The 22,309-nt window shown below is 38.7% G+C and overlaps 1 protein-coding gene across 13 annotated transcripts in view; it reads right to left on the bottom strand.

The window, feature by feature from the left end:
- The window catches only part of LOC308495690 (ankyrin repeat domain-containing protein 26-like), a 90,998-nt gene that overhangs the window by 30,529 nt on the left and 38,160 nt on the right, over positions 1 to 22,309 (bottom strand). For 2 of the 13 annotated variants that reach the window (XM_081080658.1, XM_081080663.1), the window contains 10 exons: positions 18,287 to 18,326; positions 17,858 to 17,916; positions 15,735 to 15,807; positions 13,533 to 13,712; positions 12,840 to 12,873; positions 10,243 to 10,294; positions 5,337 to 5,463; positions 4,992 to 5,050; positions 2,364 to 2,436; positions 210 to 389 (listed from right to left, as the gene is read on the bottom strand). In XM_081080658.1, coding sequence (XP_080936784.1) covers positions 210 to 389; positions 2,364 to 2,436; positions 4,992 to 5,050; positions 5,337 to 5,463; positions 10,243 to 10,294; positions 12,840 to 12,873; positions 13,533 to 13,712; positions 15,735 to 15,807; positions 17,858 to 17,916; positions 18,287 to 18,326 — 877 coding nt within the window. The remainder of the gene's footprint in view (positions 1 to 209; positions 390 to 2,363; positions 2,437 to 4,991; positions 5,051 to 5,336; positions 5,464 to 10,242; positions 10,295 to 12,839; positions 12,874 to 13,532; positions 13,713 to 15,734; positions 15,808 to 17,857; positions 17,917 to 18,286; positions 18,327 to 22,309) is intronic. The other 11 variants (XM_081080664.1, XM_081080665.1, XM_081080666.1 and 8 more) reach the window with 7 other exon arrangements.

Raw genomic sequence — 22,309 nt, 5'->3', positions numbered from 1 at the left:
ATTTGGCTGTAAGTTGTGTAAACAGAGTAAACATAAAGCAGATTTTGCTACAAAATGACTGTAGGAAAGTCAGAACTACGATCAACCTATACAGAGGCGGGCTAGGGTTGAACTCTTTGTTTTTTTATTTCCTTCTTTGCTTTCTCTGTTTCCTGGTGGCTGTGATTCACACCAGTCATGGAGGGAAGAATTATGTAAGAGGAACACACCTACAACCTGCGTCTTTCGTTTGTCTATTACGGCCATCTGTCCAAACTGTGTGGATGCTGACAGAGGTTTTCTCATTGAGTGTGTGGCAAATGGCCCTTTATCATCAAATTTCGAATCCCCGGAACTTTGACAAGTTCCATGATTGGAAATCAAAGAAGTAGCATTCCAGCTGGAAGAATCTGAAAATAAAATTTTCGTTTATGAGGAGGTAAAAATAACACAAAGCTGACCATCTTGTAAAACGTCCTTCTTCAGAGAAGCAGTCCCACGTCCTCCTTTCTCCCAAACACTCTACTCCTTTAGAGTGCATTTTATTTTAGGTGTCCTATACTTGCCATTCACGTAAGTTAAGCTGAATTAAGTATTGTCACTCAGCAATTTCTGTTATATAATGTGTTTCCAATTAAAGCTTTTCTTCTTAATAGTTAAAATGGTGTGGGTGTGAATTTTTTTGTCATTATCAAAAGTTATGTCTAACCGCTTAAGTTTAAATATGTGTGACAAACATGGGTTTAAAACAACTTTCAATGAATCGTACTATTTCAAATAAGAAATTACTTATTACAAGACAATAGTCTTTTCTAAATGCTCCAATAGCTTCAGAATTCATTTTTTAAGCCTTAGGAAATTGAAATTCAAATGAAAAATGACAGGCTTGGGTGACCATATGGTTTCCAATTAAAAATACGATCAGGGCCAGACCGGTGGCTCAAGTGATTAGAGCTCCATGCTCCTAACTCCGAAGGCTGCCGGTTCGATTCCCACATGGGCCAGTGGACTCTCAACCACAAGGTTGTCGGTTCAGTTCCTCGAGTCCCGCAGGTGGGCTACGCCCCCTGCAACTACTAATGGCAACTGGACCTGGAGCTGAGCTGCACCATCCACAACTAAGACTGAAAGGACAACAACTTGACTTGGAAAAAGGCTTGGAAGTACACACTGTTCCCCAATAAAGTCCTGTTCCCCTTCCCCAATAAAAAAAAAAAATATCTTAAAAAAAAATACGATCAAACTAGGTATACATTAGCTCCAAAGAATACAGGGCACCATGAGACAGAAAACAAATACATAACAAAACATTTTCCTTTTGCTTTTTAAACAAAATCTCAGCTTAAATCTACGAGACAAGTGAAAGAAAACCACACTGTAGAAGTGAAGCTTTAAAGCCTCTTTTATCACTTCACATCCAGGAAGCCCATACATCATTTAAGACGGTGGTTTCCAATGTCATGTGAGAATCCGTGAAGTCCCAAGGTCTGTCAGTCGAGGGGCCCGAAAAGGTCAAAACTATTTTCACAGAAATACTGAATGTCATTTGCCATTTTCACTCTCATTCTCTTCTAAGTGTACAGTAGAGTTTTCCACAGCCGTGATATCACAGCTCTGATGGTGACATCATAGGTCTACGGTTACTGGGTCGTAGCTCCAATGGCTCACAGAATGCATGACTGTGTGTGCTCCTATTTTAAATTGTTCAGTTTTTATTTCTAATATTGTCACTATGTATGGAGCCTACCGACTTAAAAATGTTCTTTGGAATGCTCAATAATTTTTAATCGCATAAAAGCATCCCAAGGCACAAAAGCTTCAGAATTCCTGTTTTCAAAGATTGTGTCTACCAAATATTCATTACCATTAACTACTTCTCCCATTTTTAATAATCGAAGACACCATAGGCGCATGTACACACATAGCCAGTGTCTGCTCAGCAGAACATCTGGTTGTCTTAAGACCATCAGTGTCACAACACTAAGAGGAAGTAAAGTTAAAAACAATTGTCATGGTAGCAACTGAAGCTTACTTGGGTAAACGTCAAAATTCAAATGACCATTTGAAAACGCTGGAAAAATCTTCCAGTGTGATAATTGACCTCTGGTAACGCTATTAAGTACAGGGATTTTAAACTGGGACATTTAGGCTATGGAACAAACGGAGAACCATCTTAGTGAAGTCACCAATTTAAAATCTCATTTTCTTATTCCTGTGAATACCTTTTCTCAAACACCGGTACCAACAATGACATCACGTTATTTATGTCAAATCCTTCAATTAAATTTGTAACAAAAAAAAGGAATGAGAAAGAGAAGACTGCAAGCATGTCACATGTCCTTGCGTACTCCTTCCCAAAATTAAATTGGTATTACAAAGAGTACCTGGTCTGAAGGGTTGCACCAAATCCATTCCTAAAGCTTTGTTAGGAACAGGATCTTCCAATTCAATGCTCGGCTGAAGGGGTTAGGAAACAAGATGATTAGTAACTAATGGACACTTCATGCAATCTCTAGTTAACAATTCAGGATAACAATATTAACGTTATAAACTCCAAGAAAAGGACTTTTTGAAAAATAGGTATTTAAGCAAATATTAGGTTGGTACAAATGATATTGCAGTTTGTGCAATTTTTTTAGACCTTTTAAACCGCAATTACTTTTGCAGCGAACTAAATACCTTGAAAAGTGTACTTCCTATAACTTTGACTTATTTCTAATGATACATTCTTTCTGTTTGTTTGTTTGCTTTTTTAGTTTTAAAGCAAGATACTTGCCTGACATGGTAAGAAACCTTGGTGTATGTCCTGTGGAGTCTAAACAGAACATATTAGAACCTACTTCATCTAGGTCAAGAAGAGCTTGGAAAAATCAAACTCTTATTTGATAAAAATTTTGATAGGAAAAGTGATTAAACAGAATGACAAAGGTGTAAGAAAAACCTTTCTTTAAGTGATATTTAAATAAATAATAGGAAAATGTTATATATAGTAATGCAACTTTTCAAAAAGTTTGTAAAGATTTTGTTGGGTATCCGATGGACATGCGTCCTATTTGGGAGACCACCTCAGGGATACTGTGGATACCTGATCATGGCATTGTACATCAGAAGCTAAACATTAATGAATGCCAACTATAATTTTATATATATAATGTGATGGTTCAGTGTGAGGTCGGAGGGATAGTGGATGGGGGGAGGGGGGTTCACAGTATGAGGGATATAAATGATGAACGTCTAAGTATTACCTTGTTTTGTACACCTGAAACTAATAAATAAATAAATTTATGAAAAAAAAAAAAAGAACAATTTGAGGAAGCCCTTCCCTTCCTCTGTAAGGTAACAGGGTTCCATGGTTGCGGCTGCCCTTGAATACAATTATATTAACATTTAGTTTACATTTTCAAAACTAAGAGTTAAGTTTATATATTAGGAGTTTGGGTATTGTTCTAGTACAGAATATTAAATTTATTACTCTTTTTACTTCCTTTGGCTTTTTAAAAATACATTAAAAAAAAAGATCTAATTAGGGAAAATAAGAACATTTATTTACTAACCATCTCAAATGTACCAGGCATCTGCCATGCACAGTTTATTTCTTTTCCACACAAACAACAAATATAAAAATGGTTTGATGCTGGTTAGCCCTCTTCCTGCTTCCTGACCATTCCAAGACACTAGAATAAAATGATGAACCCACAGGATCCATTGCTGTCCCTGCCCAGCAGGTTTCGCTCCTAGACCTTCACATGACTGGCTCCTTCTCATGCTTCACGTAGCAGTATCCCACACAGACGTTTACTTCAGGTCAAAACACTGAGCTCGCACCAACAGAGCCTCAAGTACCGAAACACTACACATCAACAGGGTATCGCCTATCACAGTCTCCTGAAGTTTAGCATCCCCCAGATTAGAAATCCACATGCCCCTTCTAACTTTTCCACTCTGTTCTTGACACTACGGCCATTTGATTGTCCTTCAGGTTTACAAAAAGTGTCCCCACCATTTGGTAAGTCACTACCGCCCACTGTGATCATTGATTTTACATTTCTATAGCTCCCTTTACACTTCACAAAGTGTTTTCACATTTGTTACCACATTAGTTCATTTCACACCCTGAAAGGTAGGCATAAGTACCTTTATGATGAATGAGGTCACTGACATCCAACAGGTTAAAAAGAAGTTTCCCCCAGATCCCACAGCTAGTAAGTGACCTATCCAGGGTTCTAGTGTGTTCTTATCGTCAAACACAGTGTCTACACCAGTAGGCAGCAGCTGCCTATATCAGAAGATCACACTCCTCCTGTCTCTTTTCACAGCTGTCATCTCACATTGGCTCATCATTACTTTGTACTTCTATTACTACAAGCATGGTTGCCATCAAGATACTCAATGCATGCTATTTTATCTGAACAGGACAGTTGTTGTGTATTAAAGCAGCACTCGGCCGATTGTCGTTAGTATAATCCTGCACAGTATTACTATTAACAATGCTCTTCCTTCCCTGGAAAAGTTCCTTGCAGATCTATTGGAGAATACAAATACAATAATACTTGCATGTAGCAGGCATTATCTTTTCAAATTCCAAGGTATAAAAAACCCTAAATTCCAAATTCTTTCTTTCTGAATCTCGTTAGGACATTTACACAACCGTAAAAACCACAGAATCATGCATTTGGGCATACCTCAAGCTGGAATAATTCTTTAGCTTTTAGGTAAACTTAACTTCAGAACCCAACTGATTCCTTATGACTTGGAAGCCTTCTCGTTTTATACTATTCTACACCGACCGCCTTCAGTGACCCATGCAAGTTAGCTGAGCTGTACTACGCTGTCTCATTATATTCAGCACATATGTATTTTATTAATTATAGGCTAAACCATAATAAAATAATTTAGGTGGGGAAATGCAGAGGTGAGAAAGTATAGTCAAACCATACCTTTTATGTTTTAACATCACCGGATGGTGATATTTAAAATAATAAAGATAAAAAAATAGTAGTGAATGACAGTACCTCAGAATCCCAACATGATTTTTCAGCTTCTTCTTTCAATCTTAATGCCGATGTTTTAACTATAAAACGTAGTCACAGAACATTAATGTGAACATATATTTCTATGCATTTTAAATACACATCCAAGTCATGAATATTTCCATAAAAGTAACAGCAGAAAAGAATTTCAGGGGGTCAAAACATTTGCAAGAAGAAGCAGTTGTTAGTAATGGGGATACTTTTGCAAAAAAGATAGGAACAAATGCTTATAAGAAATGAAAATCACAGTTGGATCTACACGTGTTACATTTGTGCATAGCAGCACTTAAGCTGGACAGAATTCATAGATAGTCACTAAATTATCACTTGTATTATTTTGGTGTGCTCCATCAACACAAGTCAAGATATCAGTTTTTGTTTGCTCTTGTGGAGCACTTTCAATAATATCCACACCATTTTCTCTTTTTCCAATTGGCGGCTTGGTTGCTTCTTTCTATTAAAAAAAAAGAAAAGAAAAACCCAACTTCAGAAAACATCATATTCATTTACTCCTTCACTCGCTCACTCAGTCCTTCAGTCAGTAAGACAACAAACCGCTATCATAGCCATCAAATCACAGGCATAGACCCAGGGGAAGCTGGAAATAGAAATGAAAGACTTTGTCCTATATTCTAGTAGAGGTCGATATACTATAATTTGTGAAAACAATCAGAACAGAAAAGTACCGCTCTCCAGTCCTACACCTCAGATCAATAAAGTATAGTACGGGCACAAAAGAAACAACAATCAGTTGTACCACATGCTGCAAAAACAGGGCTGCATCTTGAAAGACATACGAGGTGCGGAGGGAAACCATGAAGGGGAGTCCAGAAAGGGCAGCGGGCGCAAAAGCCTGCGTATGAAACAACATATTGTAAGTGAGGGCAGAAGAAGAATGGGGTAAGCCTGGAACTCTGAGAATGGGATGGAGAGACAACTGCAGAATCAGAACCAAATCAAAGAAGGCACGTGTCATGCTAGCAGATGAATTCTACCCTCACGTCATGGGGAATCACTCAGTAAACAAAGGTTTGCATCATCACAATTCTAGTTTACAACAGCCACTCGGGCACCATTTATGATATTGAGGAGTTCCATTTCTTTCTAGGAGCCTATCCATCAGCCTGTCTTGCTTCACGACATAGCGCCTCGCAGCTGCCTACAAATCACGAACACAGCTACCAACAACAGGTCACTCTGTAGCTTCCCCTAGGTGGCTCCCGATAGGGCACAAACAGCAGCTGACCTGGGCCTGCCCCACAGCCCCTCCCAAGAGGCCCCAAATCCAACACACCTTGGACCAGCTTCAAGTGACACCAGAACAGCACCAAATTGGCTTCACAAATGACAAAGCCAAGCCATGGACTGAGCAGACACCGGAGTCCTGCTACAGCCGATCTCACTCTGCGAGGTCAGCCTACACACAGGGGTTCATCTACTGCAGTCACAGCCAGTCGTCCTGTGGGTCAATTCCACACCCAGATGTGCCAACAGCAATAAGGCTCAAGTACAACAGGAGGGCACACACCAACCACATGAGCTTCTGGAACACAAGGCTCAGGTAACCGGGGTCTGTACCACTGGGCCACACACAACACCTGGTACATAAGGCAATACTGTCAAGATGAGGAGAATTGGCAGATCCACAGAATACACAGAAAGAAACACAGAGAGGAAGTGAAAAAAGATGAGAGAAAAAAAATTTCTCTAATGAAAGACCAGGAAAAAAAAACTAGAGAAAGAACTAAACCTAATGAACACAAGTTATCTACAGGACACACAGTTCAAAATACTACTTCTAAGGACACTCAATGAACTTTTGGGAAAAAGTAGATAAACGTTGTAACACATCAACAGAGACAGCAAACATAAAAAATGGACATGGAAATCATTAACGAAAGTCAAACATGAAAAATAGAACATCTGAAATGAGTAATTAATAGATGGAATCAGTACCAGATTTCGTTGAGGCAGACGTTCAAATCAGTGATTTGGAAGACAAGGGAGCAGAAAATACACAATCAGAACAGAAGAAATAGATATGAAAAATGACTATGGGTCAAAAAAAAACAAGAGAGAGAGAAGGCTTTAAGGGACTTCTGGGACAAGATAAAGTGTAACAGCACTCGTAAAGCTATCAAAAGGAGAAGAGAGAGACAGAAAGGAATTGAAAACCTATTTGAGTAAATAATGACGGAAATCTTCTCTTACTTGTTGAAGGAAACACAAGCGTAGGAAAAACAGAGTTCCAAGCAAAATAAAGCCAAACAGGCCCAGACCAAGACATACCAGAATTAAAACACCAAAGGGTAAAGACACAGAGAGATATTAAAACCAGCAAGAGAAAAGCAGTTAGGTACATACAAGGGAGCTTGCATAAGACTGTCAGGTGATCTCTCAAAAGTAAATCTGAAGGCCAGAGGAATGGGTAAGAAATATAGAAATGTGATGAAACGCAATAATTTACAACCAAGAGCACTGTATCCAGCAAGGCTCTCATTTAGAATCAAACGAGAGGAAAAGAGCTTGCCAGAGAAAAAGGAGGTGATGCAGTTCAGCACCAGGAAACCACTATCACAAGAAATGTAAAACCACGACTAGAAAAAAAAGGAGGATGAGGAGAAGGAGGAGAAAGAGCAGGAGGGGGAGAAGTGAATAAGAAAATGCCAATAACTACGTACCTACAAATAATTACTTTAAATGTAAATAGATTAAATGCTCCAGAAAAGACATAAGGTAGCTGAATGGTTAAGAATGCAAGACCCATACACACGACAATCAAACTACAAACTTTCTTCACCGCAAAGGAAACCAACAACACCATGAAGTCACGACCGGATGAATGGAGAAGATATTTACCAATGATATATTTGATAAAGGGTTGACATCCAAAACATATAAGGAACTCATAAACCTTAACACCAAAAGACGAACAATGCAATTACAAAATGAGAAGAGTACCTGAATAGACTTTTCTCCAAAGGGGTCACACATATAGCCAAGAGACATACGAAAACATGCTCCGTGTCACTAATCATCAGAGCAATGCAAATTAAAAATACAATGAGCTACCACCTCACAACTGTCAGAATGTCCATGATCCATGAATCAACAAGCAACAAGTGTTGGTGAGGATATGAAAAAAAACGGAGTCCTCGTGCACTGTTGGTGAGACTGCAAATCCAGGCAGACAATGGAAAACAATATGGAAGTTCCTCAAAAATTTAGATATAGAACTACCATGTGGCACAGAAGTCCCTCTTCTGGGTTTTCCTCCACAGAAATCCAAAACACTAATTAGAAAAGCAATATGCATTTCTATGGTCGTTGCCACATTATTGTCTTTTTCTCTTTTTTTATTGTTTTGCCGCATTATTTTCAATAGTCCAGATAAGAAAGTAACCAAAAAATCCATCATCTTGGAGAAAGAAGAAGATGGACATATATATATAACAAAATGCTACTTGTCTGTAATGAAGAATAAATACTTATCGTTTGTGACACATGTGTGGACCTAGAAGGTATTATTCTAAGTGAAAAAAGTCAGACAGAGAAAGACAAATACCACATGATTTCACTTATTGGTTATGTCCAAAAAAAAAAAAATAAATGAACAGAGAAAAGGGAAACAAACTCATAGGAGCAGAGAACGAACTGATCCTTGCCCGGTTCGAGGATTGTTAAGGGAATGATTGAAATGGAAACAACACTAAGAAGTATAAAGTGGCAGATATAAAATAGTTGTGAAGATTTCAAGTACAGCACAAAGAATACAGTAAATAGGATTGTAATAACGAAGTACGGTGTCAGGGATACCACACTAATCGGGGTACCAGTTTGCACATTATATAAATGCCTAATCACGATGCTGTACACCTGAGGCTCACATCATATTGAATGTCAGCTGTAACAGAAATGAAAAATTTTACATTTAAAAAACAAAACTAAAAACTTTCTGAAACTTGACATTTGACTATATGGTTTTTAAGAATCTCTGCTTTTGACCAGAGTAAAGAAAGGATCCTATCTTTTGTAGACACTGCTCCTTTCTTTACTTTGGTCAATGCATCATGGACATGGGCATAGAATCTCACGGACATATTTTTATAGGGAGCAGCCAAGAGCATCATCAGCTTTGGAGCCAAGTGGATTTTGCATCAAACCCTCAAACTTCTCCCTGGCTACTGCAAGTCATGCTGCCTAGACTGTCTTGGTCTCCATTTACTTATCTCTGAAGATGAAGATTCCCTTCCTTCACAAAGCTATTCTGAGGATTAACTCACATCGTGCTGGTTACAGAATAGGTGCAGAACAAGTGTTGATTTGACTATGGACTATTTCACCATATCAGTGAAAAGAAAATCTGTGTCGCTCTTGCTTATACGGGCCAGGGCCCATGCATCAATACCACATAATAAAACACGCCATTAAAACACTAAACTTGGGAAAAAAAATCTCTGCTTTTCAAATTGGTTATTATTTTATGCAAAACATGTACTCTTCAATTAGATGAAGACACTTAAATATATTCACAATGCAATGATTTAGATCATTGTCCAATCCCTTTGTAATATGAGTTTTGAGATGGAGAACGTGAATTCGAAACTTCAAAACTCTACTATTATTTTAGTCTAAACGATGAACCTAGTATACCGGAAACTAATATAAAATAATATGGAATGTCCACGGAATGTCAATGAAAAAAAAATGGAGAAAACACTCCCTCCTAACAAGGATAGGATACCAACATACAAAGTGTAAAAAAATAAAACTATATGTCTTATGCTATACAGTTTTAAAACTGAAAACTACCAGCAAGATTTCATGACTGTTACAATGAGTACCGGAATCCACTAAAGATTTCATTTAGGCACGAGTATGATAAAAGTCAGGCTGGTATAACGTAAAAGTCACATTAAAAATCCTTACCCTTAACCAAATTGCATATCTCCGTCACTGTGGGAAAACTCCCTGTAGAATTTTACTATCACTATACATATCCCAGCCCCTTCTTTTTCTCAGCTCCCGTCTTCAATACTTATTAAAGTTAAAAGAACAACAACAAAACAATGAAGCGTCAAATGGTCATATGTTATAAAATGTTTCACGCTGACCAATTTTCCATAACAAACATAAAACAATGATAGGTGGAGCACTACTAAATTTTACAACTCAGTGCTACACAAAACTAAATTAAGAGCACAAAAGTTAATTTCACACAGGAGACTTTTACCTTGGTATCAACATTGAAGAGTCGATCGTCTAATGTAGACCATGAATCATCACTGCCACGTTTCCAGGAAAGAGTTCAGGGTAAAGATACACAACAGAAACAAGTGAATTCATTTCTTTACAAAAGCAACAACAACAACAACAAAAGGAGTAAAATTCAGCTATCTGCATATGAAATGAAGTTTCTTGATATGATTAAAATTTAGATGATGTTCTAGAAAAGCGATCAGTTATCTATTTCTGAATGCACCACTCCCAACTCATGCACGAGTTAATGAAGATACACTCTAAGTTTCCATAACAAAGAATGACAGCCAACATGTTGGCAACACCTGACAGTACCTTGTTTTCACCAAAAGTCCCCAGGGCTGAATTGAAAACGCAATTAATAGCTGACAAGAGGAACCTGAACTGGGACAAAAGCAATGAGCTAAATCGAGGTAGAACTATACACTGACCCTTCTCCATGGTCTGTCCCTGGTTCAAAGATTAATCTGTGTGGGTCAAAAACGGCAGTCTTGCGTCTTTAATGTAGAACGCAGTTATTAAATAGACTCCATTCCTTCCTTTCACCCTGAAACACTACAGTGAGTTCCCTGAAATGTGTGAAATGTTTGCAAGTTACACGTACAAAAGTCAAAGAACAAATATGTATGTTGTTAGCCTCCCCACTCTCCGATCACTTGTCCGCACAGCTTCCTGGCAATCTCCAACCTTGAAAACTTCAGCCTACGAAGGCATAGACTCCTGAAACAAGGTTGGGCTCAAATGACCCACAGTAGGACTTTTCTATTTCCCTGTTCCTGGAAAATAAGCTCAATGGAGCCTCAGTCATCCACTCCCAACACAGGCATGTTACCACCTACCCAACTCCATTACTGTTTTCACAATCAGTCCTCCCTCTGCCCAACCCTCCATCTCCATGGGAAGGACATCAGCCCGTTGGGAAAAGAGGTGGAGGTGACGAGACACCTGCCGTGGGCCATAGATCTATGTAGTTCAGCAATCTCCAGTGCCTTTGGACTCGAGGGGACCCCCTCTGTAATTTCGGGTGCAGGTGGATAATACCACAATTCTACTTGCTATAAAGAGAATGTTTCCAGAGGCTCAAAGGTTTAATATGTTTTCATACAACCTTAAGTTTTGCTGGTTCCTCCAATTCAACAAACGAAAAAGCACCAACCTGTTCAGACGCCCTTGAACCCATTACTTTAATCTGCTTCTTTAGACAACTACCAACATCCGGTGTCCTTCTTGCTTGTAATTTCTCTTTACCTTGTCATACCCTACTATTCTGATCTCTTTTCCCTTATCTGATCTCTGATCTCTAATCTAAAAGCTTTATTCCTATTCCAACCCAGTGTTGGTCCTATTGAGACTTGGATTCCCCTGCTAATTCCATTCTTATCCTCTTCCACTGCATTCACTAGACCTTTCCATAATTAAACCCTCACCCAAAGGATGATAAAGAAGGAAGTGTACTGGGCTTAGAAACCTACACTTAATCTCATTTCATCACTCACTATACTCAAATAAGTCACTTTAATCTCTTGGGGCTCAAACTCCTCATGTGATCAACTACTTGACCAAAACATTAATGGCAGCATGAAGTACTAGGGGGTGTTTTGAATAATTAATTGCTAACATTCCTTTAACACCTGGAATTCTATGTACTTTTGATTCTGTCAAAAAAATGGAGAACACTTAGCTGGCAGAAGTGGAAAAAAATAACACAACAACGGCAACAATAATACCCCGAGAATGCAGAGAAAAAGGGGAAAAATCAAGAAAACTCATGGAAGAGGGAAGAAAGACTCTGGAAAAAGAGAAAAAACTTCCTACAACAAGGGAAAGGTATTAGCCAGAAGGGAAACACAGGCTGGGAAGTCAGTCAGTAGAGGAATCAATTAGAAATATCATCTCAATTTGTGCTGCATTAACACAACATGGTCTATACATAGATGATCTTCACTTACAGAACAACGATTCATCCCAAGAAGTGTACGTCGCATTATACCTGAAAACATTTATCTGATTAGGTCTTGCTTATGTACAACCTGTGGTTTGGTGGCCACAACGAACTGACATCTGCCCTCAACACTGATGGTGAAAACAAGGTTCTCGTGACTGCTGCAACTATCAAGTACATTCAGACAAGAGCTTGGGCTAACTGGGCTTGGTAGGAAACTTCTAAATCAGCACTAAGGCATCACTAAACGGGACTCTCTGAGGCCACCTGACGTGCACCTGAATCTTGAATCCAGACCTGTCCAGGCACTTCTCAGTACAGGCCGAGGGACAAGAGAACGGACTTGGGAAGCCAAGCAGGCTGAAGGTCACATCACGGGTCAGCCTCTTGGTAACAATGGAACCAGGGGTCAGTTAATCCACCTCCCGGAACCACACTCGTCTAATGAATAAAAACTAGGCCGAACAGCACAGCTACTTTGCGAATCTACTGTGCCGACGACCTGGGATTACCAAAGTTAGGCACATAATATTGGGTCTAGCCCAGAGCAGAACACTCATTAAAGCTTACTGGCTTCTCTGGGCAGTCTCTCAGTTAACATGCAATTTTAGAAATCCATAAAATCCTACCTGCTTGCAGGGTCGCATTTAGGACACTCATCCACTGTTAAAGAAAACATTTACATACATTGTAAATACACAACAGAAAAACACAGAACTTTCAAAGCATCAGATTCAAGTGATGTAAAAATGTTTCTTTGGGAACACCCCTGAAGACTATAGTAGAGTGAATGTTACTGATACAACTGGTGGGCAATTAATACATGAAGAACTTTTACTTCCTCTGCTCTATGTCTGTCTGTGTGTGTGTGTGTGTGTGTGTATACACACATATATATTTTAATATATATTCATACACATACACATATGCACAGATATATATACATATATACGTATGTACCTACATATGTGTGTATGTATGCATATATACTCCCCAGTGTACGCTAAATACTAGTCTAAATGGAATCACACTTTCTCCTTATTCCCTTTCTTATTTCCTTATGTTACTCTGATTGAGGAAGAATGCCAATGTCCTGCTAAAAGTTATTCTATTTGGCTGTAAGTTGTGTAAACAGAGTAAACATAAAGCAGATTTTGCTACAAAATGACTGTAGGAAATTCAGAACTACGATCATCCTACACAGAGATAGGCTAGGGTTGAACTCTTTGTGTGTTTTTTATTTCCTTCTTTGCTTTCTCTGTTTCCTGGTGGCTGTGATTCACACTAGTCATGGAGGGAAGAATTATGTAAGAGGAACACACCTCCAATTTGCGTCTTTCGTTTGTCTATTGCGGCCATCTGTCCAAACTCTGTGGATGCTGACAGAGGTTTTCTAAATGAGTGTGTGACAAATGGCCATTTATCACGAAATTTCGAATCCCAGGATCTTTGACAAGTTTCATGATTGAAAATCAAAGAAGCAACATTCCAGCTGGGAGAATCTGAAAATAAAATTTTCGTTTATGAGGAGGTAAAAATAACACAAAGCTGACCATCTTGTAAAACGTCCTTCTTCAGAGAAGCAGTCCCACGTCCTCCTTTCTCCCAAACACTCTGTTCCTTCTTAGTACATTTTATTTTAGTTGTCCTATACTTGCCATTCACGTAAGTTAAGTTGAATTAACTATTGTCACTCAGCAATTTCTGTTATATAATGTGTTTCCAATTAAAGCTTTTCTTCTTAATAGTTAAAATGGTGTGGGTATGAATCTTTTTGTCATTATCAAAAGTTATGTCTAACCGCTTAAGTTTAAATATGTGTGACAAACATGGGTTTAAAACAAGTTTCAATGAATCGTACTATTTCAAATAAGAAACTACTTATTACAAGAAAATGGTCTTTTCTAAATGCTCCAATACGTTCAGAATTCACTTTTTAAGCCTTTGATAATTGAAATTCAAATGACAAATGACAGGCTTGGGTGACCTTATTGTTTCCAAGTAAAATACGATCAGGGCCCGACCGGTGGCTCAAGTGGTTAGAGCTCCATGCGCCTAACTCCGAAGGCTGCCGGTTCGATTCCCACAGGGGCCAGTGGACTCTCAACCACAAGGTTGTCGGTTCAGTTCCTCGAGTCCCGCAGGGGATGGTGGGCTACGCCCCCTGCAACTACTAATGGCAACTGGACCTGGAGCTGAGCTGCGCCCTCCACCAATAAGACTGAAAGGACAACAAGTTGAAGCTGAATGGCACCCTCCACAACTAAGATTGAAAGGACAACACCTTACTTGGAAAAAAGTCCTGGAAATACACTGTTCACCAATAAAGTCCTGTTCCCCTTCCCCAATAAAAAAAAAATCTTAAAAAAAAATACGTTCAAACTAGGTATACATTAGCTCCAAAGAATACAGGGCACCATGAGACAGAAAACAAATACATAACAAAACATTTTCCTTTTGCTTTTTAAACAAAATCTCAGCTTAAATCTACGAGACAAGTGAAAGAAAACCACACTGTAGAAGTGAAGCTTTAAAGCCTCTTTTATCACTTCACATCCAGGAAGCCCGTACATCATTTAAGACGGTGGTTTCCAATGTCATGTGAGAATCCGTGAAGTCCCAAGGTCTGTCAGTCGAGGGGCCCGAAAAGGTCAAAACTATTTTCACAGAAATACTGAATGTCATTTGCCATTTTCACTCTCATTCTCTTCTAAGTGTACAGTAGAGTTTTCCACAGCCGTGATATCACAGCTCTGATGGTGACATCATAGGTCTACGGTTACTGGGTCGTAGCTCCAATGGCTCACAGAATGCATGACTGTGTGTGCTCCTATTTTAAATTGTTCAGTTTTTATTTCTAATATTGTCACGATGTATGGAGCCTACCGACTTAAAAATGTTCTTTGGAATGCTCAATAATTTTTAATCGCATAAAAGCATCCCAAGGCACAAAAGCTTCAGAATTCCTGTTTTCAAAGATTGTGTCTACCAAATATTCATTACCATTAACTACTTCTCCCATTTTTAATAATCGAAGATAGCATAGGCGCACATACACATGCCGCCAGTGTCTGCTCAGCAGAACATCTGGTTGGCTTAAGACCATCAGTGTTACAACACTAAGAGGAAGTAAAGTTAAAAAACAATTGTCATGGTAGCAACTGAGGCTAACTTGGGTAAACGTCAAAATTCAAATGACCATTTGAAAACGCTGGAAAAATCTTCCAGTGTGATAATTGACCTCTGGTAACGCTATTAAGTACAGGGATTTTAAACTGGGACATTTAGGCTATGGAACAAACGGAGAACCATCTTAGTGAAGTCACCAATTTAAAATCTCATTTTCTTATTCCTGTGAATACCTTTTCTCAAACACCGATACCAACAATGACATCACATTATTTATGTCAAATCCTTCAATTAAATTTGTAACAAAAAAAAGGAATGAGAAAGAGAAGACTGCAAGCATGTCACATGTCCTTGCGTACTCCTGCGCAAAATTAAATTGGTATTACAAAGTGTACCTGGTCCGAAGAGTTGCACCAAATCCATTCCTACAGCTTTGTTAGGAACAGGATCTTCCAATTCAATGCTCGGCTGAAGGGGTTAGGAAACAAGATGATTAGTAACTAATGGACACTTCATGCAATCTCTAGCTAACAATTCAGGATAACAATATTAACGTTATAAACTCCAAGAAAAGGACTTTTTGAAAAATAGGTATTTAAGCAAATATTAGGTTGGTACAAATGATATTGCAGTTTGTGCAATTTTTTAAAACCTTTTAAACTGCAATTACTTTTGCAGCGAACTAAATACCTTGAAAAGTGTACTTCCTATACTTTGAAATATTTCTAATGATACATTCTTTTTGTTTGTTTTTTTAGTGTTAAAACAAGATACTTGACCGACATGGTAAGAAACCTTGGTGTATGTCCTGTGGAGTCTAAACAGAACATATTAGAACCTACTTCATCTAGGTCAACAAGTGCTTGGCAAAACCAAACTCTTATTTGATAAAAATTTTGATAGGAAAAGTGGTTAAACAGAATGACAAAGGTGTAAGAAAAACCTTTCTTTAAGTTATATTTAAATAAATAATAGGAAAATGTTATATATAGTTATGCAACTTTTCAAAAAGTTTAATAAGATCTAATCAGGGTAAAATAAGAACATTTATATGTTAACCATCTCAAATGTACCAGGCATCTGCCATGCACAGTTTATTTCTTATCCACACAAACAACAAATATAAAAATGGTTTGATGGTGGTTGACCCTCTTCCTGCTTCCTGACCATTCCAAGACACTAGAATAAAATGATGAACCCACAGGATCCATTGCTGTCCCTGCCCAGCAGGTTTCGCTCCTAGACCTTCACATGACTGGCTCCTTCTCATGCTTCACGTGGCAGTATCCCACACAGACATTTACTTCAGGTCAAAACACTGAGCTCGCACCAATAGAGCCTCAAGTACCGAAACACTACACATCAACAGGGTATCGCCTATCACAGTCTCCTGAAGTTTAGCATCCCCCAGATTAGAAATCCACATGCCCCTTCTAACTTTTCCACTCTGTTCTTCACACTACAGCCATTTGATTGTCCTTCAGGTTTACAAAAAGTGTCCCCACCATTTGGTAAGTCACTACCACCCACTGTGATCATTGATTTTACATTTCTATAGCTCCCTTTACACTTCACAAAGTGTTTTCACATTTGTTACCACATTAGTTCATTTCACACCCTGAAAGGTAGGCATAAGTACCTTTATGATGAATGAGGTCACTGACATCCAACAGGTTAAAAAGAAGTTTCCCCCAGATCCCACAGCTACTAAGTGACCTATCCAGGGTTCTAGTGTGTTCTTATCGTCAAACACAGTGTCTACACCAGTAGGCAGCAGCTGCCTATATCAGAAGATCACACTCCTCCTGTCTCTTTTCACAGCTGTCATCTCACATTGGCTCATCATTACTTTGTACTTCTATTACTACAAGCATGGTTGCCATCAAGATACTCAATGCATGCTATTTTAACTGAACAGGACAGTTGTTGTGTATTAAAGCAGCACTCGGCCGATTGTTGTTAGTATAATCCTGCACAGTATTACTATTAACAATGCTCTTCCTTCCCTGGAAAAGTTCCTTGCAGATCTATTGGAGAATACAAATACAATAATACTTGCATGTAGCAGGCATTATCTTTTCAAATTCCAAGGTATAAAAAACCCTAAATTCCAAATTCTTTCTTTCTGAATCTCATTAGGACATTTACACAACCGTAAAAACCACAGAAGCATGCATTTGGGCATACTTCAAGCTGGAATGATTCTTTAGCTTTTAGGTAAACTTAACTTCAGAACCCAACTGATTCCTTATGACTTGGAAGCCTTCTCGTTTTATACTATTCTACACCGACCGCCTTCAGTGACCCATGCAAGTTAGCCAAGCTGTACTATGCAGTCTCATTATATTCAGCACATATGTATTTTATTAATTATAGGCTATACCATAATAAAATAATTTAGGTGGGGAAATGCAGAGGTAAGAAAGTATAGTCAAACCATACCTTTTATGTTTTAACATCACCGGATGGTGACATTTAAAATAATAATGATAAAAATAATAGTAGTGAATGACAGTACCTCAGAATCCCAACATAATTTTTCAGCTTCTTCTTTCAATCTTAATGCCGATGTTTTAACTATAAAACGTCACAGAACATTAATGTGAACATATATTTCTATGCATTTTAAATACACATCCAAGTCATGAATATTTCCATAAAAGTAACAGCAGAAAAGAATTTCAGGGGGTCGAAGCATTTGCAAGAAGAAGCAGTTGTTAGTAATGGGGATACTTTTGCAAAAAAGATAGGAACAAATGCTTATAAGAAATGAAAATCACAGTTGGATCTACACGTGTTAGATTTGTGTATAGCAGCACTTAAGCTAGAAAGAATTCATAGATAGTCACTAAATTATCACTTGTATTATTTTGGTGTGCTCCATCAACACAAGTCAAGATATCAGTTTTTGTTTGCTCTTGTGGAGCACTTTCAATAATATCCACACCTTTTTCTCTTTTTCCAATTGGCGGCTTGGTTGCTTCTTTCTATTAAAAAAAAGAAAAGAAAAACCCAACTTCAGAAAACATCATATTCATTTACTCATTCACTCGCTCACTCAGTCCTTCAGTCAGTAAGACAACAAACCGCTATCATAGCCATCAAATCACAGGCATAGACCCAGGGGAAGCTGGAAATAGAAATGAAAGACTTTGTCCTATATTCTAGTAGAGGTCGATATACTATAATTTGTGAAAACAATCAGAACAGAAAAGTACCGCTCTCCAGTCCTACACCTCAGATCAATAAAGTATAGTACGGGCACAAAAGAAACAACAATCAGTTGTACCACATGCTGCAAAAACAGGGCTGCATCTTGAAAGACATACGAGGTGCGGAGGGAAACCATGAAGGGGAGTCCAGAAAGGGCAGCGGGCGCAAAAGCCTGCGTATGAAACAACATATTGTAAGTGAGGGCAGAAGAAGAATGGGGTAAGCCTGGAACTCTGAGAATGGGATGGAGAGACAACTGCAGAATCAGAACCAAATCAAAGAAGGCACGTGTCATGCTAGCAGATGAATTCTACCCTCACGTCATGGGGAGTCACTCAGTAAACAGAGGTTTGCATCATCACAATTCTAGTTTACAACAGCCACTCGGGCACCATTTATGATATTGAGGAGTTCCATTTCTTTCTAGGAGCCTATCCATCAGCCTGTCTTGCTTCACGACATAGCGCCTCGCAGCTGCCTACAAACTCACAAACGCAGCTACCAACAACAGGTCACTTTGTACCTTCCCCTAGTGGCTCCCGGTTGGGCACAAGCAGCAGCTGATCTGGGCCTGCCAGACAGCCCCTCACAAGAGCCCCAAATCCAACACACCTTGGGACCAGCTTCAAGTGACACCAGAACATGACCAAATTAGCTTCACAAATGACAAAGCCAAGCCATGGACTGAGCAGACACCGGAGCCCTGCTACAGCCGATCTCACTCTGCGAGGTCAGCCCACACACAGGGGTTCATCTACTGTCGTCACAGCCAGTCGTCCTGAGGGTCAATTCCACACCCAGATGTGCCAACAGCAATAAGGCTCAAGTACAACAGGAGGGCACACATCACCCACATGAGCTTCTGGAACACAAGGCTCAGGTAACTGGGGCCTGTACCACTGGGCGCCACACGACACCTGGTATATAAGGCAATACTGTCCAGATGAGGAGAATTAGAAGATCCACATAAACACTGAAACAAACACAGAGAGGAAGTGAAAAAAGAAGAGAGAAAGAAATTTTTCTCTAATGAAAGACCAGGAAAAAAAAACTAGAGAAAGAACTAAACCTAATGGAGACAAGTTATTTACCAGACACACAGTTCAAAATACTACTTCTAAGGATGTCAATGAACTTTGGGGAAAAGTAGATAAACGTTGTAACACATCAACAGAGACAGCAAACCTAAAAAATGGACATGGAAATCATTAACGAAAGTCGACTATGAAAAATACAACATCTGAAATGAGTAATTAATAGATGGAATCAGCACCAGATTTGGTTGAAGCAGACGTTCAAATCAGTGATTTGGAAGACAAGGGAGCAGAAAACACACAATCAGAACAGAAGAAAAAGATATGAAAAATGATTATGTGTCAAAAAGAACGAGAGAGAGAAGGCTTTAAGGGACTTCTGGGACAAGATAAAGTGTAACAGCACTCGTAAGGCTATCAAAAGGAGAAGAGAGAGACAGAAAGGAATTGAAAACCTATTTGAATAAATAATGACGGAAATCTTCCCTAACCTGTTGAAGGATACGCAAGAGTAGGAAACACACAGAGCTCCAAACAAAATAAAGCAAACAGGCCCAGACCAAGACATACCAGAATTAAAACACCAAAGGGTAAAGACACAGAGAGATATTAAAACCAGCAAGAGAAAAGCAGTTAGGTACATACAAGGGAGCTTGCATAAGACTGTCAGGTGATCTCTCAAAAGTAAATCCGAAGGACAGAGGAATGGGGAAGAAATATAGAAATGTGATGAAACGCAATAATTTACAACCAAGAGCACTGTATCCAGCAAGGCTCTCATTTCGAATCAAACGAGAGGAAAAGAGCTTGCCAGAGAAAAAGGAGGTGTTGCAGTTCAGCACCAGGAAACCACTATCACAAGAAATGTAAAACCACGACTAGAAAAAAAAGGAGGATGAGGAGAAGGAGGAGAAAGAGCAGGAGGGGGAGAAGTGAATAAGAAAATGCCAATAACTACGTACCTACAAATAATTACTTTAAATGTAAATAGATTAAATGCTCCAGAAAAGACATAAGGTAGCTGAATGGTTAAGAATGCAAGACCCATACACACGACAATCAAACTACAAACTTTCTTCACCGCAAAGGAAACCAACAACAACATGAAGTCACGACGGGAAGAATGGAGAAAATATTTGCCACTGATATATTTGATAAAGAGTTGACATCCAAAACATATAAGGAACTCATAAACCTTAACACCAAAAGACGAACAATGCAATTACAAAATGAGAAGAGTACCTGAATAGACTTTTCTCCAAAGGGGTCACACATATAGCCAAGAGACATACGAAAACATGCTCCGTGTCACTAATCATCAGAGCAATGCAAATTAAAAATACAATGAGCTACCACCTCACAACTGTCAGAATGTCCATGATCCATGAATCAACAAGCAACAAGTGTTGGTGAGGATATGAAAAAAAACGGAGTCCTCGTGCACTGTTGGTGAGACTGCAAATCCAGGCAGACAATGGAAAACAATATGGAAGTTCCTCAAAAATTTAGAAATAGAACTACCATGTGGCACAGCAGTCCCTCTTCTGGGTTTTCCTCCACAGAAATCCAAAACACTAATTTGAAAACAACATGCATTTCTATGGTCGTTGCCACATTATTTTTTTTTTATTGTTTGCCGCATTATTTTCAATAGTCCAGATAAGAAAGTAACCAAAAAATCCATCATCTTGGAGAAAGAAGAAGATGGACATATATATATAACAAAATGCTACTTGTCTGTAATGAAGAATAAATACTTATCGTTTGTGACACATGTGTGGACCTAGAAGGTATTATTCTAAGTGAAAAAAGTCAGACAGAGAAAGACAAATACCACATGATTTCACTTATTGGTTATGTCCAAAAAAAAAAAAATAAATGAACAGAGAAAAGGGAAACAAACTCATAGGAGCAGAGAACGAACTGATCCTTGCCCGGTTCGAGGATTGTTAAAGGAATGATTGAAATGGAAACAACACTAAGAAGTATAAAGTGGCAGATATAAAATAGTCGTGAAGATGTCAAGTACAGCACAAAGAATACAGTAAATAGGATTGTAATAACGAAGTACGGTGTCAGGGATACCACACTAATCGGGGTACCAGTTTGCACATTATATAAATGCCTAATCACGATGCTGTACACCTGAGGCTCACATCATATTGAATGTCAGCTGTAACAGAAATGAAAAATTTTACATTTAAAAAACAAAACTAAAAACTTTCTGAAACTTGACATTTGACTATATGGTTTTTAAGAATCTCTGCTTTTGACCAGAGTAAAGAAAGGATCCTATCTTTTATAGACACGGCTCCTTTCTTTACTTTGGTCAATGCATCATGGACATGGGCATAGAATCTCACGGACATATTTTTATAGGGAGCAGCCAAGAGCATCATCAGCTTTGGAGCCAAGTGGATTTTGCATCAAACCCTCAAACTTCTCCCTGGCTACTGCAAGTCATGCTGCCTAGACTGTCTTGGTCTCCATTTACTTATCTCTGAAGATGAAGATTCCCTTCCTTCACAAAGCTATTCTGAGGATTAACTCACATCGTGCTGGTTACAGAATAGGTCCAGAACAAGTGTTGATTTGACTATGGAGTATTTCACCATATCAGTGAAAAGAAAATCTGTGTCGCTCTTGCTTATACAGGCCAGGGCCCATGCATCAATACCACATAATCAAACAGGCCATTAAAACACTAATCAAGAGATCAAAAA

Source organism: Rhinolophus hipposideros (assembly GCF_964194185.1).
Source record: "Rhinolophus hipposideros genome assembly, contig: HAP1_SCAFFOLD_140, whole genome shotgun sequence".
NCBI lineage: Eukaryota > Metazoa > Chordata > Mammalia > Chiroptera > Rhinolophidae > Rhinolophus > Rhinolophus hipposideros.
This window is presented reverse-complemented; position numbering and strand designations above follow the sequence as displayed.